This window comes from Triturus cristatus, chromosome 10, assembly GCF_964204655.1.
Source record: "Triturus cristatus chromosome 10, aTriCri1.1, whole genome shotgun sequence".
Classification (NCBI taxonomy): domain Eukaryota; kingdom Metazoa; phylum Chordata; class Amphibia; order Caudata; family Salamandridae; genus Triturus; species Triturus cristatus.
The window spans coordinates 819,507,316-819,527,097 of record NC_140593.1 but is presented as its reverse complement, the minus strand read 5'-3'; the positions used below and the strand labels follow the sequence as shown (position 1 = coordinate 819,527,097).

Here is a 19,782-nt window from a genome sequence, read left to right as displayed (position 1 = left end):
GCAATTTGTCGGCATCCTAATCACAAGAAATTAAAGTTAAAACCATCCAACAACATATAATCCTTAATTATACATTCAAAAGACGTCGAGATGCCCTGTAGCAACTGCTTACCAAGAAGAAACGTAAGGCACGATTTAAATCCCCACAAAATCCAGAGACCAGTTGCAAGTTCCTTGCAAACTTATCGCTAAAATTCCAATGGGTAAATTCATCCCTATCCAAAGAGAAAGAAAAACTCCAATGATTGCCCAAGAATATTCACAATGACCTTGTCCAGCAATGCGCAAAAAATCAACACGTTCACTACCTTAAAAACCGACCAAGCGATACATTCAACCCCTTATTACATCAACTGTACATGACCAGTCCCTGCATGTTTGTTCGCCGGCATCTGAAATTGACATTGAGATGTGGAGAATTGTACGAGACTATTCTCTCTAGAGGTCAAAGGTAAGACATTTTTCAAAGATTTTCCAAGAACTCGGAACATGAAGTTTGCTCGAACTATACTCTTGTTACAGGTCAGTAACATTTCCTTTATCGTTTTCTATAACTAAGCTCAACTTTCATTTAGTTCATAAAAATTGTTTTAAATTAGTTAGTTTCTGAGCATTGAACCAAACTTTCTTATAAATGGTCATGCCCCAGAAGAATACTATATCCTGTTTCTGTCTCTGATAATGTCTCTACCAAAATGATATAGGGAAAATGTTGAAATAGCCCCAGGTACTGATAATTGCTCTGAGCTGCATTCCTTTCTGTCGTTTTTGCTCTCGGCGCCCCACCAGACATATGCAAATTATCCTTATTTCTGCCCTCGGTAGGTACATTCCAACCCAAACTGGTTGTTGTCATTACTCCCTACCTCTGGACTGGTCAAATGCGCCCTTCGTATTCCCTGGTTAGCTTATATAGCAAATTTGCATATGAGGTTGGGTAAATCTGAAATTTTTAGTGATTCTGGTTCTGTTTGTACCATTCCGAAGAATTACATTAACACTGTGTTCCTGAATCTGTACAGAGAGAAGATGTTTCAGCTGTAAGCAAGCAAATCTCCCAACATTTCTCCCTTCTTGCTTTTAAGCTCTTAGGGTATGCAATTTCTTTATCTGCTGTCACCAACTCTCAACACGGGTATATGGTGATTTGCTTATGGCTAAACACAGTACACTTCTAGATTCCTTTTCCGAAAATGGCTGAGTGGTCAAGAGCTCATCCTCCTTGCCCGTATGGTGGAATCCCAAATCAAAGCACTTTAAGTTATTTGTTAATTTGTAAATTTGAGAAAAGTAGCTAGACTGCTGCCCTAGGCCATTACTGAAGAAATCTAGTTTTAGACAATGCATTCTAGCCTTACCATTTTTGCAGGAACTACAAGATGTGGATAGATGTTTCATTATCTATTTTTAAATCGATCATTGAGGGTTAGGAGACAGTAACTTTTATTTGAATCAGAACTTTATTATCCCAGTGCTTGTTCAGATGTTTTTATTGCTGTCATTTAATCTAAATATCTTTGAAAAATTGATTGATTGTTTTATTGTGGATTGTCATCTTTTATGGTTGATTAACCAAATAAAGATTTTATTGATTGATCGGCTAGCCAAATACAATCATGACATTCACTGATAATCTTTCCAAAAAGTTCCCTTTGCTTTTATGAAAAGTTCCGTTACAAGAGTTTGTATTCTAAAGTGTGTCCAGCATGGTCTGTAAAGCGTATTTGTTGGGCACCGTGGAACTGGTACCCATTGCAGCATCACACCAATCTTCCATTCCGCTAACACTGCTGCTCCTTTGGGAAAGGGGATATTCAGAGGTAAATATCTGCAGCCACTATGACGTGGACGATACGCAGACAAGAGAGGCTCAGTATTCAGCGATCTGTTGTGATTCATTGGCAATATGAAACATTATGCTGACTTGAGACTAGAGTTAATTAAGGACTGTCATTTCTTGTTGTCAAAAAGGACACTTAATGACCCTTGTGTGTAGTGAAACGTATTTCTTTTTGGGAGGTTTTGTTGAAGACTGTGCTGCACCCTTCTCTTAAATCACTCTGGCTCCTAACTACTTTAGTTACTCAAACCATATGTTAAGAATTCTAAATCTTTTTATTTAAAGACTCCTAAAGTTGAAGTAGAATGAGGTCTGTGAACTATCAGTTGTATGCTGTGGGACTGTCTGTTGTAGTCAACCATGGCCCTATTAACTGTTAGCTCTTTGTTTTTTGTTAACTGGCTATTATCTGTACTTTGCCTTATTCAGATTCTCATGTCTCCTGTGCCACATCCTTAGATTTGTCCTTCTGAGAGGCAGTGCTTTTTGTTAGTGGTGCCTGGTTAAAGTCAGGTTCCAACAACACTTTACTGGGGCAGAAAAAAGGCCCAGGGGCCCCTTTCGTGTAAAGGCCAACCAGAATTCCTCTGGATGTCTTTCTTCCCCAGTCCATCAAATGCCCTTTGAATTAGAGATAGTTGTGAGACTTTCATCTCCAGTCTCTGAAAACACCTTCCACGGGATGATCAGATTCTACCAACTGTGGTTGAACGTGAATTTCAATGTATTTATTGTTCTCATTGTTTCTTTGCTGTCCCATACCTAGAGGCACAACTGTTTCAGTCCATTTGAGCATCAGGCATGCCTTTAACCCATAGACCGCAAACTGATGAGAGCTGGAAACACTTGATTCAATACAAGCCTCTGCTAATTACTGTCGACGGCATTCAGTAGCATTGTTTGCAGCTTTTCTGTTGCATTTCATACATGGACCAACCATGTGCATTTCGGTTGTGCCCACCACCACACAAGGACAATCTAGCCAGAACTAAGCAAACCCAGACATGCTTTCTTATTTTTCGGTCCCATTGGTTGGGTTCACCTTAAACATGTATGGCACCTTATGAGCTGGGAAACCACCGGTGTCAGTCCTGCCATTCAGGATATTCAACGTACGCTGCATGGAAGTGACTGGAAGGAAGTCTGCTTTGACCACTGGATTAGTAGAATCGTTCTCTTCCATCATTTTTTGGATCATCTTAGCCATAGTTTACAGGAATCAACCATATTCCAACCCCTTTTTGGTTGTAGCCCCGAAGGGGCATTCAGCTGATAGACTCTCATAGTTCGTCATATACCCGATGGGGTTTTATTATTTGATTCCTTCCTTCGAATGGCTGCTAGGGTCCCTGTGCCTGTATAACTTTTTGTTGTCAGTAACACATCTTCCTCCTCTTCTCCCTCATTGTGTGGACCGGATTATAAATGGCACCATTGATGCAGCCATCATGAGGTTGAAAGTCTCATATTTCCTACATGATTCAGATACATGAGGTATTATTTATATACCAAATTAAGCGTGCTTGTTTTTAAAATGCCATTTTCTATTGCTGGATATGGATATTGGATTGTATTCTATGGCTCATCTGAAGGATATAAACAAAACTTGTTCGGCAGCTTGTGGACTTTTAGGGAGCAATTGGACAGACCTCAGCTAGTTTACTCCTGGTGGCTATGCTGTGGTTCATTTAACAAGGCTGCTACCCTAAGGGACTATGCAACACATATTATCACTGGGCCGCTACCAGGGGTGCAGCATCTAATTTGCCTTCATCATATATGAGGGTGATGCTAAATAGTGTGGACACTCTAATGTAGTTGACAGGTTCATAAGTCGCCAACTGACAGTCACCAGTTTGCAAATTGTGGTTCTATGCCGTCTCGGGGGACAATGGCTCCAAATTATGAGTGGTGATCAATTGTGCTCATTTGTCGCTCCTTAATTTGCCCGACAACTCTCACAAATTGTTCATTCTCATTTCACCCATCCTGTAGTTTTTTTCATCGACAACCGGTACATCTCTTACCTAAATATGTGTGTTTTAAAAAAAAAAATAGGATTCCTGTCCAGTCTTAAACAAGTGTGTTGTATAAGAGAATTTGCCTCCATTTTTGTGTTTGTGTTTCTAGCAAGTGATCATTCTAAGCACATGAAATATATGTAGATCTCTTTTCTTGCATATATTTATTTCCATGTTTTTCAGCTGAAGCATTTGTGTATTTTGTGGATGTGGAATGTATATTTTAAAGTTTAATACATTGCTGCCATTTTGCGCACTGTGTGCCTGTTTTACCCTTTGTTATGTTTTTTGTTCACTTCCATGTTCTCATTTCAGAGAGCAATGTCCTCCAACTGATGAGCAATTGGTTGAGGGGTAAGATCAGACATTCTAGACAAGGCCATGTTTGTCTAGAATGCATCTCTTTTTTTAGTGTCCTTTGACGCCTGCTCAATGTTTAATTTCACTCTAAAAATGTAAACTAATGCAATAAAATACTAAATCTTAAAGCTAATCAAAGGCAATACTGTCTTGCTGCCAAAAACCTAGACGGGCACCTTAATTATGTATGCTTTCTATACATGTGCTTTATGTTTATGTGCTTTGTGTGTCTGTGTTGTTACAGTAGGTGGTTAAGTAGAATATGTTTGTTATAGTTGACAGATATGGTAGAGCTTACTCTAGCTGGTTACACCAAGAGAATTTGAGTGCAGAAACAAACCCACACCATACATTCCTTTTTTGGTTCAGCTTTACAGTGCAGCAGTCTGCAGACCCATTGTCACCAATTCTTTATAGTATACACAGAGCAGACTTTAGCTTCCTTTGGAGGAGTATTGGTCTCTCACCTCATGCTATTGGTTGTTTGGTGGATCATTACGCCTTCTATGGCGTGCTTGCATTTCCATTCATGAACGACATGTTTGCATACCAAAGTTTCACCGAATCCTCATACATTAAATTATTTCTCTCGTATATGCATTATACTCTGAAAACAATATTTGTTTTGTATGCAACAGTTTTAAAAAAATGTTTTAGTCAGGACTTATAATGCAAGACAGACATAGTTAACTTTGCCAATGCTTGCTTTAAAATAAGTGTTCTGACTCTTTTAGTGAGCTTGTTGGCCTCTTTAGAGAAATGATGGTAAGAATATTTGTGATGGCAATTGACAATTACTGTTTGTGGTCAAATATGTCCCATTTCAAAAATGGAAAATGCTGCTTCATGTTCTCTCTAGCAGTACTTGCATTACCTCTGGTAGTAAGAAGAATACAATACTAACCTTAAATGGCAGAAGCTCTACTCTATTTGAAAACAGAGTCTGTGTTTTCTCCCTTTTAAAATAAATCAAAGTGATATCCTTTTACTGTTTGGTAGGTGCTCCTTTATTTTAGGTAAGTTGTTCCATGTTCAGATAGGGGTGGAATATGCCATTTGATATACAATCAACAATATGCTGACAGCTGACACGTGTTTCGCCCCCTATGGCTTAAAAGAAACAGATTTAATCATGTCTTCTTAGTCTATGTCCGGTCTAAGTATATCTAGTCCTGGGATAACTCCCTGTCTGCCGTCTCTCCTCGGGTCGGTGTTTTAGTGCTGTGCTACAGTGCCAGATCTACTCTAGGCTGGTTTCATTAACCACTGTTCGGATTTGTTGTGGAAAGAGACATTTTTGGGGTGGAGCAATATGACTCCATTTTGAATCCCCATATCCCAGTTTTTTTGCAGCCAGCAAATCCACCTATTAACCTTAGAGCGTTCGGGTTCAGTGTTATGGTTTAAAACAAAAAAAAAACATTAAAAAGTGCCCTGTAATGTGCAGTAAAAAATAGACCTTCCCGGTCATTGACTACAAATTTGCATGCTCAGACTTATTGTGCCTTGATTACTTTGTGGGAACCAAAGTTAAGGGGGTGGAGTGGAGACGAGTGGCTGGTACATGTTCCGTTATAGTGTTTCTTTTCTGGAAGAAGAGACTTCTTGGAGTTATTTATTTCTGATTCTCAAGCGTTAACATTTGAAAGGTCTCTTCACCATTCGTAAAGCTGTTTACCTGTGCAGGTCATACAGAACTTGGTAACTTCTCATATGAGCGCTCCCGCTAGTCTCTCCACGTCATACCTGTCCTGTGCGTTGAGACAATGTTCCTGTTGAGATCCCAAAAGCAGGATGTGGCAGTGTCTCCACTAGCCAATGGATGTCACCTATTGGGCAGTATTTCTCTTGCTTATGAAGCAGTCCCCCAGTTTGTGGTCAATGACATTTGTTCTCCTTAGTAACCTCGATTTCTAGAGTGAATATACCGAGTTCTGAACTTTCATTACCAGAATAACAAACAAACATTATGATATATGTTTCTTTCACATCTTAGCTGAATTAGGCCTAAAAAAGTTTTTTTATCAGCAAACATACGAATATGGGAAAACATTTGTGCATTTTGATCTCTTGGGTGTACACAAAAGAATACATAGCATATGTAAATGCATTTACTACTGTGTAAGTACACCACAGCTGCATACAATTGAAGAGTTGTGAGGAGTGGGTGAATCAGGGTGTGGTTAACTTTGATAATTTGGGGATGCCCACAAACTTGTGGGTTTGTGGGCATTAGCAAACTCCTCTCAGTTCTTATCCCACCTGGAAATAGTCAGAAATGTGCTCCAGCAAGACGCTGGAGTGAATCGCTGTAGAAGGTGGGAAGAGAAAGGACCACTCCCATACGTTGTGGTCTATAGGGAAATATGTTTTCTAATGGGAAAACTGTTTGCCGCATGGAGAAACTAAAATAAAAAGTTTAGAGTAAAACAAGAGGATTAAAGGTGTAAGTGGCTTTCATATGCTTGCTTACCTACATCCACTGACAACATATACTAAAGTCACTATATAGAAAGGGGTCACCTATCTTGTTTTAATATGGGTGTTTCAGAAAGATCTGGCCAGATCTCTTACGGCTACATATTGGGCACAAAATGATGTCAATCCCTCACTCACTTAGTGGCACACAGCATATATTCCTCACTATTGTCGAAGGCTTGCGTCCATAGTGTGCATCGAGGGAGTTCTTAGTGGGTTCTTAGTGGGTTTCATGGTTTCTGCAGTGTGACACAGAAGCGAGTTGATGGTTACTTTCCCTACTCTGGCTACCATGTTTATTGGTTCTGCATCCTGGTGCTTCATTTGTATTGGAATGAGTGCCGGTGCCCAAAGCTCTGCTCAGAAAACCGCGGCCCATGCTTTTAAAAATTGCGCACTGAATACCAAGGCTGCCTAGTCACACCTTGACCTCATGGCCCTTCCTTCCACTATCAGACACTCCTTGCCACTTTATCTCACTCCTGCAGGTTCCTGCTTTCTCCCTGTGTAATGGGTGTTCTGTCTTTCTCTTCTACTTCTTTACCCATTGTGTGTTTCCCATCTCTTGTTTGTGGTCAAAGTCTGATGAGGAAAAAGGAGTGCTGCTCCCCAAAAATGAGTGCTGGTGGGATCAATCGGCAACCACCAACTCAAATTAAGCACTGCTGCAGCTTCACCTAAGTTAGTGTGACATAGTAGGACCAAATGGATAACATTGTGTGTGGGTATGAAAACTATAGGCCTTATTTCCACCCCATGTTGCAATTATAGAAACAAAGTGGTGTATTGGAGCCCTTGTTGTCAGCACTGTTGACCTGTTTCTGTCTATCAGCTAGACCAAATGAGCCACGAACATTCATCAGGACTCTGACCATAATACCTAAAGCGGTTAGCTTTACGGTGAAATGAGTGTGTATAGAAGTTGTAAAACATTACACCTGTGAACTCGTCTGTCAGGCATTGTCCAAGTAAATACTTTTTTTTATTTTTTTTATTTTATTAAATTTTCCAAATCATATTCAAACAAAAATATAATCACCTCATATTAACTAATATCCTGACATATATAAACATACATCTCAGCAGAGGTCTAGTTGCCATTTTTGCAATTTTCAATGGACTAGATGGGGAACAAAATATGACAATAAAAAACGATAATACCATTTCGGGTCTAGTTCCAGGGCGACAGGCACACTGCTGGGGGGTGGGGCCATACTCATTCGCAGAGGTGCAGGGTGGGGGGATGGGGGAGGGGACTCTTTAGTCTTTATCTCTTTTTCCATGGCCTCCTTTTTCTTCTCTGTTTCTTTTTGCTTGTTTTTCTGGGATCAGCGCGGTACACCTCTCTTATCGTGAATCGCTTGCTCTTAATGTGTGCCACAGTTTCCGGGGGGCTCGCTGGGCTTTAGGTACGGGGACCTGTAGGCGCAACTATCTTTGATATTTCTCCCTATCCGTACTTTCCCGTGTCTGCGCCATTGATTCAATGTATTGCTGCTTGCTGCTTGCGTCTCTTATCCTAGCCCTTATCGCTGTTGGGAAACTGTTTGGCACCTGATCCTACTGTTTTGTTTTATCATAAAATGAAAAACCTTTTCTCTCCTGGTGTCCTACCTGAGCGGCTCCTTGGCCGGACTATACTGTATTGTAGACTTTGCTCTCCGAGGTGCCGCCTGTGTTTACACGTGCTTTTATTGTTCTGATTGCTTAGCGGCCGGCCCCGGGGGGTTGTAGGCCCATACGTGTAAATGATTGAAACGTCAATAAAGGTTTTTCAAAAAAAAAAAAAAAAAAAAAAACGATAATACCCCTATCGACCCCAAACAAAATACATAAACCAAAAATAAATAGTTCACGTCCCTGACAGCGCGCAATCCTAGTTTGTGTCACTAGGCTTCAGTGTTTGAATATGAACTCTGCATGGACCCATTGTTCGCGGTATCCGGTCCTAGCTCTGAGACTCAGCCGATTCAGTATGGTTTAGAAGGTAGACACGCAGTGGTTCCCAAATGTCTCTGGGCCGTGCATTCGGGGGAAGTTCCTCCGCATATATCGATAAATTATCTCTGTAATATGCCAGATCCTTCATCCAAAGATCAATCTTCGGCCAACATCTGCCACCCCATGTAATCGCCACTCTCCTCTTTGCCAACAACAAAGCCAGGCGCACAAACAGGCCTTTAACACCCTTGACATGCAGCACACAACACAGCAAACAAATAAGTGGAGTGCATTGTATCTCCATCGCGACCATCTCTCTTAAGCGACTCACAACCTCTTCCCAAAATGCCCACACCCTCGAGCACCCCCAGGCTAAGTGCATAAAATCAGCACCCTCCCGGCCACACCTCTTACAATGGTCCGATGCTCGCAAACCATATCTATGCAACCTTTCCGGTGTGTAATAAACTTGATGTATGTATTTAAAATGTACAATTCTCAAATTGCCATTCATGCTTATCGTTCCAGTCAAGCCACAAACATATTTCCAATCATCTTCTGATATTGGTGAAGGCAAACATTCAGACCAGCGTTCACGGCTCTGATCTGGAGCGGGCACTCTCTCGAGTCCTATCAACTTATATAAATTCGATATTATCTTCTTATTGCTGGGGGTGGTGAGGGCAAACTGCAAGGATAGCAGTGCGGGGGGCTCCTGGGGGTAGCTGGTGTAGTGCAATCTGACCGCATGTCTCAGGCGATGCACTGTCCAAGTAAATACTTGTGAAGATGCGGATTGTGATCTTCATAATTAAAAAATACAGACATTGTTAGAAAGACCTGAGAGCTCATGCCAAATTGCAGTGATTCAGCAGCTCTTATGAGAGCGTGCACACTCAGTGGTAACACTTCGCTTCCTTGCTGCAAACTTCCAAGGGTCAGAGAGGTGCGTGAGAATGCTCACAGACTGACCTATTTATGGGCATTAACAGATTGACATAGCTAACCAAGCCTTATTACTCCACAAGCCACTGCTTGAGTTTGTCTACTACTGCCAGGTTGTACACAGTTCTTGCATACAATTATTTCAGACTAAATGAACTTGCACGGTATCCACTTAAAATACCTAGATGGCAAAAATACCGCCCTTTTTATCCGTAAACATACATTTAGGGTTGAAAATCCATTTGTATATTGGACCCTTACTTTCTTGTCCAACCAGTATATCCTGTGTTTGCACACGACTTAAAGGAACTCCTTTTATTTATGGTACATGAGTTGAACGAAAAGATACCAGTAAGTGATTAAAACCTCTGAGGGCCATATAACATTTTGTGTTGTGAGCCCAAGGGTCCATACGAAACAGTGAGAATGCAGTAATCCTAACCAAACTTGTTGAGCAGAAAGCCACCACCAGGGTTGTGAGCTGTGTTTGAGGATCACGTGTTAGTAAGTGACAGAGAATGGTGTGTGCTTCCTGCACAATTGACCAAGTTGTATTTTTCTACTTATTGTGTTGTGGCAACAAACGGGCCATACAGACAGGGAAAATAGCTCTTTAGTCAATGTTTGGAAGGGAGTGGGAAAGCATGTGTTTAAAATCCTAGATCTATAATTAATCTTCGTGAGGTTGTTACTGTGTGTGAATATCTAAAAGTGCCTGGGCAGGTGATCATATTTATGTACAGAGCCCTGTGCAACGGGATGTCACCAATTTGTAGTCAGTGGGGGTATCAAAGATGCGAACTGTGTGTCTTTGTAACAGAAGGATAGGGAGAGAGAGAGAGAATGTGGCAACTAGTTCCATCTCTTGATGTGCCTTCTTCAGGCTATCATCTTTGTTGAGACATGACAGGCGTTATTTTCTGCCATAGGGTTTTGTTGAATGTGGGTGAAGTTTTGCTATCTACCACTGTTAAAGCTCCTGATGCGCTTTCTGGGTGCAAACAGCGCGAGGCAATTACGCTGGCATTTGTCAAGCAAACGTGGCCATTTCTAAGTCTATACACGTATTTTACTCTTGCATCGTACCTCTTTTTTTCTGAGGTCCTAAGTAGAGTGGGTTTCCTATACATTCTCTGGCCATCAGCACCCTGTTTACTGAATTACAGTAGGTTATGATGCTCCGTGCATTTTTCTCACTCTTCTCTGCAAAATGACCTACAGTTATAGTTTGCCCTCACTCTTCATGTTTATATTTCGGCCTCTCTGGGAGGTAGGTGGTAAAGTATCTTGTGGGTCCAGACCATGGATTCTTCTCAGTCAATGCTAACCACGTTTGGCATTTTTGTAATAGACTTTCAAGCATTCTTGATGCTTTAACCAATCTTTGAGCCTCCATTCATTAAACACAGTTGTAGGATGAGCTATCTGCTTTCTGAATAAGACAACAACTTCCAAGACATGTCTGCCTCCCAGTTGCCTTCTACTGGCATGACAAAGAGCAAAATAGTTTTTCTCCAGGTAGCTGTTGAAAGACCGTGTTGATTTCTTTTAGCATATAGACTCGTAGTTGGAGCCACGTCCCTGTTATGGTTTTCATCTTAACTCAGTTCATGCACTCACCATGTTTCTAAAAGCAGTGGTCGAAGTGGGCGGGATCGGCCGGCGTGGCACGGCGTGCCCCTACTTCATTAATTTAATACAGTCCGTTCCCCTATTTTTTAGGTCTTGCCTGACCCAGCGCATGCGCTGGTCTGGCGAGACTTATTGAGAGGGCTCCAAAAAGTGCTACCAGGCCAGCCTAGAGCTACAGTGCATGTGCGCGCGGGCGCTCGCGACGCGCTTTACCGCGATTACTTTCACTTTCGCGGCCACACGGCCGCTTTGATGTTTGATCGCGATCACTTTCACTTTCGCGGCTGCACGGCCGCTTTGCATAGCCAATAGGTTTCGCTTTTGGGACCAAGTATTTAGTTATGCAACTGTTGCATAGCTAAACACTTATAAGGTCCCAAAGGCAAGACCTATTGACTATGCTAATGCTTGTTTATTTCTGCTATGCGTCCCAGGGCGGACGAAATAGCCGGGCCGTTCGTGGCTGTTCGAGGGCAGGCGGGCAGAGAAGGAAAAGGGCTGTGGTTTCCTTCTTGCTCAGAAGTCAAGGACAGTGTCCACTTCTCCTGCTCCACCGCTGGCTGCCGGCCCCCTCTCTTTCTTACTCTTATTCTCTCTCTCTTTGTCATGCTCCACCTCACTTGCTGAAAACCGTGACTTTTCTTTCCTCTCCTTCATTCGTTCCCCTGTGAAATGGATCCAAAAAAAGAGGGAAAAGTTTTGCTGCAAATGTCTTTTCTGACATTTTTCTATTCCAAAATACAGCCTCGGGAGGAGAGAAAAAAGGTTTAAAATGTGAACACTAAATACATAACTAAACAAAGCAAGACAGAGTGGTCACAAATTGGCTGGATTGATTTTATTCACCACCAAACACATTAGCGCCACTTTACAGAGTTTGCCAATAAAGTGCTACTTTACTTTTCCCATCTTTCTTTGAGCAGCATTTTTTCCCAAGTGGGGAAGTGCGCCATTCCTGGAGGAACTGCAATACCTGCTCAATGAGTGGATTGGAAAACATTTAATGTGATCCTTATCAGTTGTTTTCCTTATTTTAGTTCAGGGATGTGGTCTTTTTAAACTATACTGCCTATGTTTTGTAAGGATATACGCAATGGACACTGACACAGGTCTCTTCCAGGGCCCTGTAGTCATGCCCTTAACTTTTCAGGCAGAAACACACATTGATTTCTGAATAATGAGTGTAAAAGTGTTAAGTTGTATTCCCTAAGAGTGTTTGCTTTTTCCAAATGTTGTTACTTTTTTTTAAGCCAGCATATTACTCTTGTCTAGTGTATAATTTGAATTGAATCTCATCTAGGTGTTTATAGCGGGGCACAATTGGGTTGTAGTTGAAGGCTGTGCGAGTTTCTGTCAGTGGGACAGTATGGTGTCCAGTGGGGGAGAGGATGTGGCACCTTGGCCAGAGATGCTGAATTAGGAACTGGGGAACCAGGTTCAGCCTTCATGACCAGTCCACCAAACCACTCTCCTGAGAGAGCACATTCCCCTGCTAGACCTTAGAAGGCCCTGCTAGACTTTAGGAGCCCCGGTGTCTTAGCATCAGCAGGTGGACCCTAGCGGTGGCAAGCGTAGGATAACCTTGAAGGCCTGTCCACCGCAATCCATACTGAAGTTCACCTCCTGTCTTGTCGGCAGGCCTACGAAGCAGCACACCCTAGAGCAACAGTGACTCTGTCACTGAGGTCACAGGATGCTTGATGCCAATCTGCCTCGCCCTTTTGTACCTCCATTGGCCTTGTTTCAGCAGTAGTAGCTGCAACTCATCAGGGCTCGGCAATGCAAGATTTGTGAACCAAAATAAGGTTACAAACTTCAGTCTCTTTGCTTCCTGCACAAGCACTTTTACAATGTGCTGCCTGCTTTGAAGTTACTGGAATTATGCAGCAATTGAGGACAAAATTATGCCGCAGTGTTAAGTATATTATGCCGCAAGAAAAAGGCTGCAGCGTAATGCGGTATATTTTCTCATACTTTATTATTTTGACATTTTTACACATACTAACATACAAATGTAGCAGTGAAAAGGGTAACCAGTCAACCTTTGCAAAGGGCCCTTCACTTCGCAGCAACACAAGTCAAATTTTTAGTAACTTTTGATCCGTTTGAGCTACAATTTATTAGTTAAAAGCGTCAGATTATGCAGCAGATGATGCATTATGTACCAAATATGGCAGAGCTATAATTATGTGGAAAACATTTGCATAATAGGATATTTTGCCATTCATGTTTGAACTGCTTTTGTGGAAAAGGGGAGGAAATGTGCTGATGACAGAAACTGCACGGCTCCGAGTCAAACGGCTTGTGATAGCCCTTTGAAGCGTATTTGGGACATACTGTGATTGGAAACGTATCCCAATTTGTGAATGTATTTTAATGCCAATTTGAATTAAATAACGTAATGAGCTGTAACTGGTCAGTGAAATGCAAAATAAATACAAAAAATTGGGATGGTTTGCTCCTTCTGGCCACATCTCTGACTCCGCACACTTCCCTAATCCTCGGGTTATTCCCGTCCTCTGATTCTACGCCTACATTTCCCCTACTCCCCCCCCCCCCCCCCTTCGACCACTTTCTAAAAGTAGTTATACCCTATCCACCGATTTTGCAACGTGATATGCGGATAAAGCCCGAAAACCCAGCAAACAGTCTTTAAGGTCGGGATCCTGATTTTGGCTTTAGAGTGCACCCCCAATCTCAGCCCTGAGCACCCGTCTCATTTCGGCATATCTCGTTTTAATGAACTCCAGTTCTCCGCCAACATTAAATATGTGCCGCCCTGATATTAAACTACTGGCTTAGTCCCACAATCTATAAATACTGCATCTTTCTGGCATCCAGGCAAGCAGCTGTTTTGCGCCAGATAGTTCATAGAGTGCCAGAACCGTAGCAGCTCTTTCAGTCCCGTCTGCTCGGATCCTTGGAACGCAAACGCATGACTTCCTGTTTGGCGCGTATTTTGGGGACCTGCCTTTTAACGTCTTCCGGTCTATCCCCGAGACCTCTGGGCTTAATGCTGCGGTTCTGCTTGCTTTGGACACATCTTCCCCTTTAGCTCTTGCTGTCCCTCATATCATATTTCCACCCTGGCTTTGCTGACTTTCCATGCTTCCAAGGACCCCCGTCACTGTTCATCAGCCTTAATATTTAGATCCCTTTAGTTTCAGAGTTCGTGTCCTCTGCGAAAGCTATTTCCACTCTCCCATCTGGGACTTCTCATTTTTGTTCAAGACACTTTTTGTTTAACTTAAAATATCTTTTTATTGCAAATACTACTCAAATACTGCGTGCAGTCTGTCTGATTTATTTTGCAACTTTTCAACAAGGATAGCTGTCTGAGTTGCTGTCTGCCTTTGGGCGGGGGACCCGATGGCTTTACGTGTTTATCGAGAGATTACAGGAAAAGGACGACACACCCTAGGGCTGTCTGTAGATGCAGACATGTGTTCTAAGGGTGTTACATTATCTGCCACACAGAAGTGAAGGGGGTAGAAACGACTGTATGCAAATGCTAGTAGTATAGGAATGTCCGGGCTTCAAACCAAGCTATTTATTGAGTTTGTGTTGTAAGCAACACATTCTTCCTGTTTTTAGCAGGCATGTGTACCTTTATATCTGAGTTTCTATCTTTGTATGGTAAACTCTATGCTGTTATGTTACTGCAGTTTGAAAGACACGTGGTCTAATGTTGCTTTATAATGCTATTGGCACCTCCTGTTTTGTGAATTTTCCATCCTAGGCTGATTAGTGTCGTCTTGTGATGCATTTGGGTATGTTTTATTATGGTCAGCCTCTAAAGATATATTGCCTGATTTATAGTTTGGTGGACGGTACTCCATCCATCAGGGTGGCGGAGGTAATTACGGCCTGCCCCGTTTTAGACCATCAAAGGAGACTCTTGCTTAAACCGTTTTTTAAGGCCGAGGGTGTCTGCACCTTCACAAAGGCATCCTTAATTTGCTTTGGTAGCAGGTCGTGGTGCTGGTTAGATGTGCTAAATTTGTGAAAAATTTAAAATAGCAGCTCTCTCAAGTAGAGGCAAAAGACACACAATTGATGGACGTAATGCTGAACAAATCTAAGCATTTACCCCCAGTTAAGAGATCTGGGTAAAATCCATCATTCTTTTGCTCACCATGCCACCACAGTTTAGACCTGGCCATATGCAAATCAGCCTTGACCCTGTGTCTCATGGGAACAGTCCAGCCCGAAATGTCAAGCCAGGTCCTCCCTGGACCAGAAACAAGCATCGTAGGACCGGTTTCGGGCTTTCAGCCCTCATCAGCCAGGATAGCTTGGTTCCAGTGGCACAGTGAGCTCGGGACCCATGTCTGGGCATACCCGGCGCACTTAGGGCGAGAAAGCAAAAGACACACAATTGATGGACGGAATGCTGAACAAATCAAAGCATTCACTCCAAGTCAAGAGATCTGGGTTAAATCCATCATTCTTTTGCTCACCATGCCACCCCAGTTTAGACCTGGCCAAATGCAAATCAGCCTTGACCCTGTGCCTCATGGGCACAGGGTCAAGACTGATTTGCATATGGCTGGGTCCAAACTGGAGTGGCATGGTGAGCAAAAAAACGATGGATTTAGGCCCAGATCTCTGTACTGGGTTGAATGTATGACATTGTTCTGCATTCTGTCTATCAATTGTTCCTTTTGCATTTTTCACCCCGAGTGGGACGGGTATGCCCAGACGTGGGTCCCGTGCTCTCCATGCCACTGGAGTCAAGCTATCCTGGCTGATGAAGACTGAAAGCCCGAAAACGGTCCTATGATGCATGTTTCCAGTCCAGGGAGGACCTGGCCTGGCAGTTCGGGCTGGACTGTTCCCATTGGGCGCTGGGTCAAGACTGATTTGCATATGGCTGGGTCCAAACTGGAATGGCATGGTGAGCAAAAAACACAATGGATTAAAGTCCAGACGTTTGTACTGGGGTGAATGTACGACATTGTTCTGCTTTCTGTCCATCAGTTGTTGTTTTTGCATTCTCTCAAGTAGAGGCCGCAGTACCCCAACGGGAACAAGGACAGGCTTTAATATCACTCGCTTTGCGTACTGGCTCGGCCACGATACAGCCAGGGCGATTGCCAGGACCAGTATTGCAAGTCTCTCGCCCGAACAGCCTCAAATGCTTTTTACTAGTTTTAAATGCTTATACCATCAACTTTCAATTTTTTTTACTCTGTCGCAGCTTGGTGTCTCTGATTGCCTGCCATTATTTTTACATGCACTCGGCACTTTGACTGCTGTAGCCACTCAGTGAACCTTAGCCTTCGGTAAGGTTGTACCATTCACTGCACTTGAGACTCTCTTCTGTTTTTTCCCCTCTTTTATCACAGCACTTTGAACAGTGACTGTTTTCCTCTCTTGGCTTTAACGCCCAAGAGGGTACTGTCCAGCACCATTATTATTATGTCAATGATTTTTAAATTTCATTAATATGCAAATACCTTATTAACCATTATAACTGTACATTGCCCTTGTATTATCCACTTTGAATCCCTGCCTGTCCTTCCCTTTTTATTGTGGCATGCTATTTGTAATGGCTTTTTGTAGTTAAACAATAAAGAATTGAATTGAATTGAAAATTACGTCCATCACCCTGACTGACTATCATCCGGCATATTTAGAAGTCCCTGCCGGCCCGCTGTGATAATTGTACCACCGACCTCTGTGATGGTGCAAAAAGTTTGGTGGACTGTCGCCATCAATTTTGATGGCTGGCCATCAATCTTTTTCCAGCATTTTGTTATTCAAAAACAAGCTCCTAAAGTGGGAGTTTGCTATTGAAAAATAAAAAAACTAATGACCTCCAGACTCCTGGAGTTACTTCCCTGGGTGTGGGGATTATTAGTATTCTTTTTTTTTTCTGTCATGGACATGACACTTTCTACCCCAGATAGGGAGTATGGCATACTGCCCTTCCCCTGACAGTCCCTACTTTGTTGGGCCACGGGACAAAGTTTTCCATTGATGGAGGCAAGGTGTGTTCTTTCGGCAGAAAGCTGCCAGTTCTCCCGATCCTAAATAGGGCAGGGGGACCATAAGTTTGGCCGACAGGATACTCTGCCTGAAAAAACTCAAAATCACCCCATAGTGTTTCTAATAAAGTGTAAAACCGCTCCTGTCCTCTACTTTTTGAGATGTAAGAGGTGCAAATTAGACTGTTTCTTTTCCAAATTTGCACCAACACAGTCTCCTCTACTTTGGCAATTTTCCCCTGTCTAAAAGTTGGAGGGGGGTTAAAGCAATGATTTTCCCATGTTGCCACTTTCAAAACAATGTGGTTGTGCCATTTAGAGTTTTGTTAACTGGGGTACGCTGCTTCTAACTGGGTCACATACATAAAAAGTGAATAAGCACAACTCAAGAACTTTCAGAGTCACATGTAAAACACTGTGCCTTATAAATCAAGATTACACGGGCAAAGAACTGAACTACATTCAAGAGCTGGCAGCCTGTGTTCCATGTAGATATCTTGCCTTCCCCTCTCCTCCCATAAGCTCATCTGATAAAACAATGGCTAGTCAAGAGATTGTAGAAAGGAGTCAGACTCTGGGCGTACTTTAACCCACATCTCCAAATGGAGTCACATTACCCTGAGTACAAGAAACTCAACTCAAGAAAACCAAACTCTTAAAATAGGTTTTCTATTTAGTCCTACTTTACATGAAAGCGACTGAAGGATGCCACATTTAGTTCAAAAAGAGTATTTATTAAGAAGCATACAGGTGTCCATAAAGAATACATGGCATTTGCCTCATATCAAGGATGACACATTTAGGCTCGTCCTGCAAATTTGCGTGGACTCTACCACTTTTCTCTCCTTCCTCTTTTCTTTTTCTGGTCTGCACTTTGACGTGGCCTTCGTGACTTGTAGCACTTTATTGAGCTCTTGAATGAATACATAAATGCTCTCCATCTCAGTGGAAGTAGTGCTTAATTTGAGAAGATGATTTCCAATGCTCGGCCTGGCACTTAATTCTCAACACCGGCATCTATAACAGTCCACCACAAGGGGGCTGGTCATCTAATTTTGATATGAGTGAAACAGTTTTTTCATTGATCTACACATTGAAAATGAATAAAACCTGCCTCAGGCAGCATTCTTATAGCTTTGAGTGGACTGGAATAGTTTAAATTATCGCACTTATAGGATGTTATGTAATGAGTATTTGTAAAGCGCAGTATCGCCCGCAAGGGTATCCTGGTGCTGAGCAGGTGTGTGTGCCTTGTCCTGCCTATGGTAGTTTGGTTAGTTGAAAAGCCAGGCCTTCAACTTCTTGCACAATTCAAGAAGAGAGGAGGATGCTCTGATACGGAGTGGGAAGTCGTTCCACGCTTCAGGACTGATGTAAGAGAACGCTTGTCCTCCTGATCTGGTTCTGTGTATGTGTGGGATGTGTGCGAGTAGGAGTCCTGTGGAGCGGAGGTGTCTGGATGGTTAGTAGTTGTGTTGGTACTGTCATTGAGAGCAATGGGTGGTACCAGCGGTAGTGTGCTCCTGAGAAGAGCCCGTCACTAACTTTTGTGCAAATTAAGCACCGAACAGAAGTCCACGGGAGAGATGCTTTTGGAAAATTTCAGAAAAATTGAATACTTCTCAAGTTTGCATTCAGCAGTTTCCCTGCTAACTGGGACTCCCAAAATCAACACTAGGCGTGTGCACATTTTTATACAAGAGCCCAAATGATTAGATTGTTGTCTATCCCACTGCAAGGAATAAAACAACTCGCACTCCAGAAACATGTAGAAATTAGCAAGAAGCAGCAGTGCAGCTCAACATGGGGTGACAAGTTGTGCACCTCCAAAACTCTCCCAGGCTAACTAATTTTGCACCAAGGTTTTTTTTTCTGTAGCCTCAAGTTCTGCTAAGGCGAGCACGTTAATGCCCGTCCCTTCACCGTCTTTATTGTTCTCCTTCAGTCCCATATATCTGACGTATGGCTCCCTGCACCATTCATCATGCTGTCTCCCCTACTAGTGATAAGTGTAGACCAATTATTCTGGTTATTAGGGAGGAGTTGCAGTAAGATCTTGATGAGAATCAAGCAGCCGCCATTTTATTCATCCTCAGCAGTTTACAAATCGATCCTACAGCAGTGTCTCCAGGATTTAGAAGTATCATATATATCATGGACTGCTCCTTTCCCACTGGAAGATAATGCAAAAAGTAGGATTTGGGGATTTTAAGGTATAATCCAGTCACTGCGGTCCCTTAAGGATTTTCCATTTCACCTTGTCTTTTTTAATGAATTCTTGTGTCTGTTGGCTGACACTTAAAATCTTAAAAAATGCCTTTCCAGCCTTATGCTAATTCGACGCTTATAATGTTGAAGAATGGTGGAGAGAGAGAGCGGTCTGTAGCTCAAGGGATTGAATATCACGTGATCAATCCAAACCAACTGCTTTTAAAGGGATCAACACCATTGGGCTCAGTTCCCACTCCACCAGCCGGAGGGAGGAACCTGACCTTTGCTCTCAAGTCACCCGCAAGTGAATGCAACAATCTCATGACCACGCCTCCATCTTTACATGTGTAACAAAGTCACACCC

At 42.5% G+C, this 19,782-nt stretch overlaps 1 protein-coding gene across 4 annotated transcripts in view; it reads left to right on the top strand.

Annotated features, from left to right (window-relative positions):
• The window catches only part of NPRL3 (NPR3 like, GATOR1 complex subunit), a 360,149-nt gene that overhangs the window by 20,561 nt on the left and 319,806 nt on the right, over positions 1 to 19,782 (top strand). For 2 of the 4 annotated variants that reach the window (XM_085628418.1, XM_085628420.1), the window contains exon 3: positions 4,177 to 4,215. The exons of the other annotated variants lie outside the window; for them this stretch is intronic. In XM_085628418.1, the coding sequence (XP_085484544.1) occupies positions 4,177 to 4,215 (39 nt within the window). The remainder of the gene's footprint in view (positions 1 to 4,176; positions 4,216 to 19,782) is intronic. 4 annotated transcript variants of the gene reach the window in all.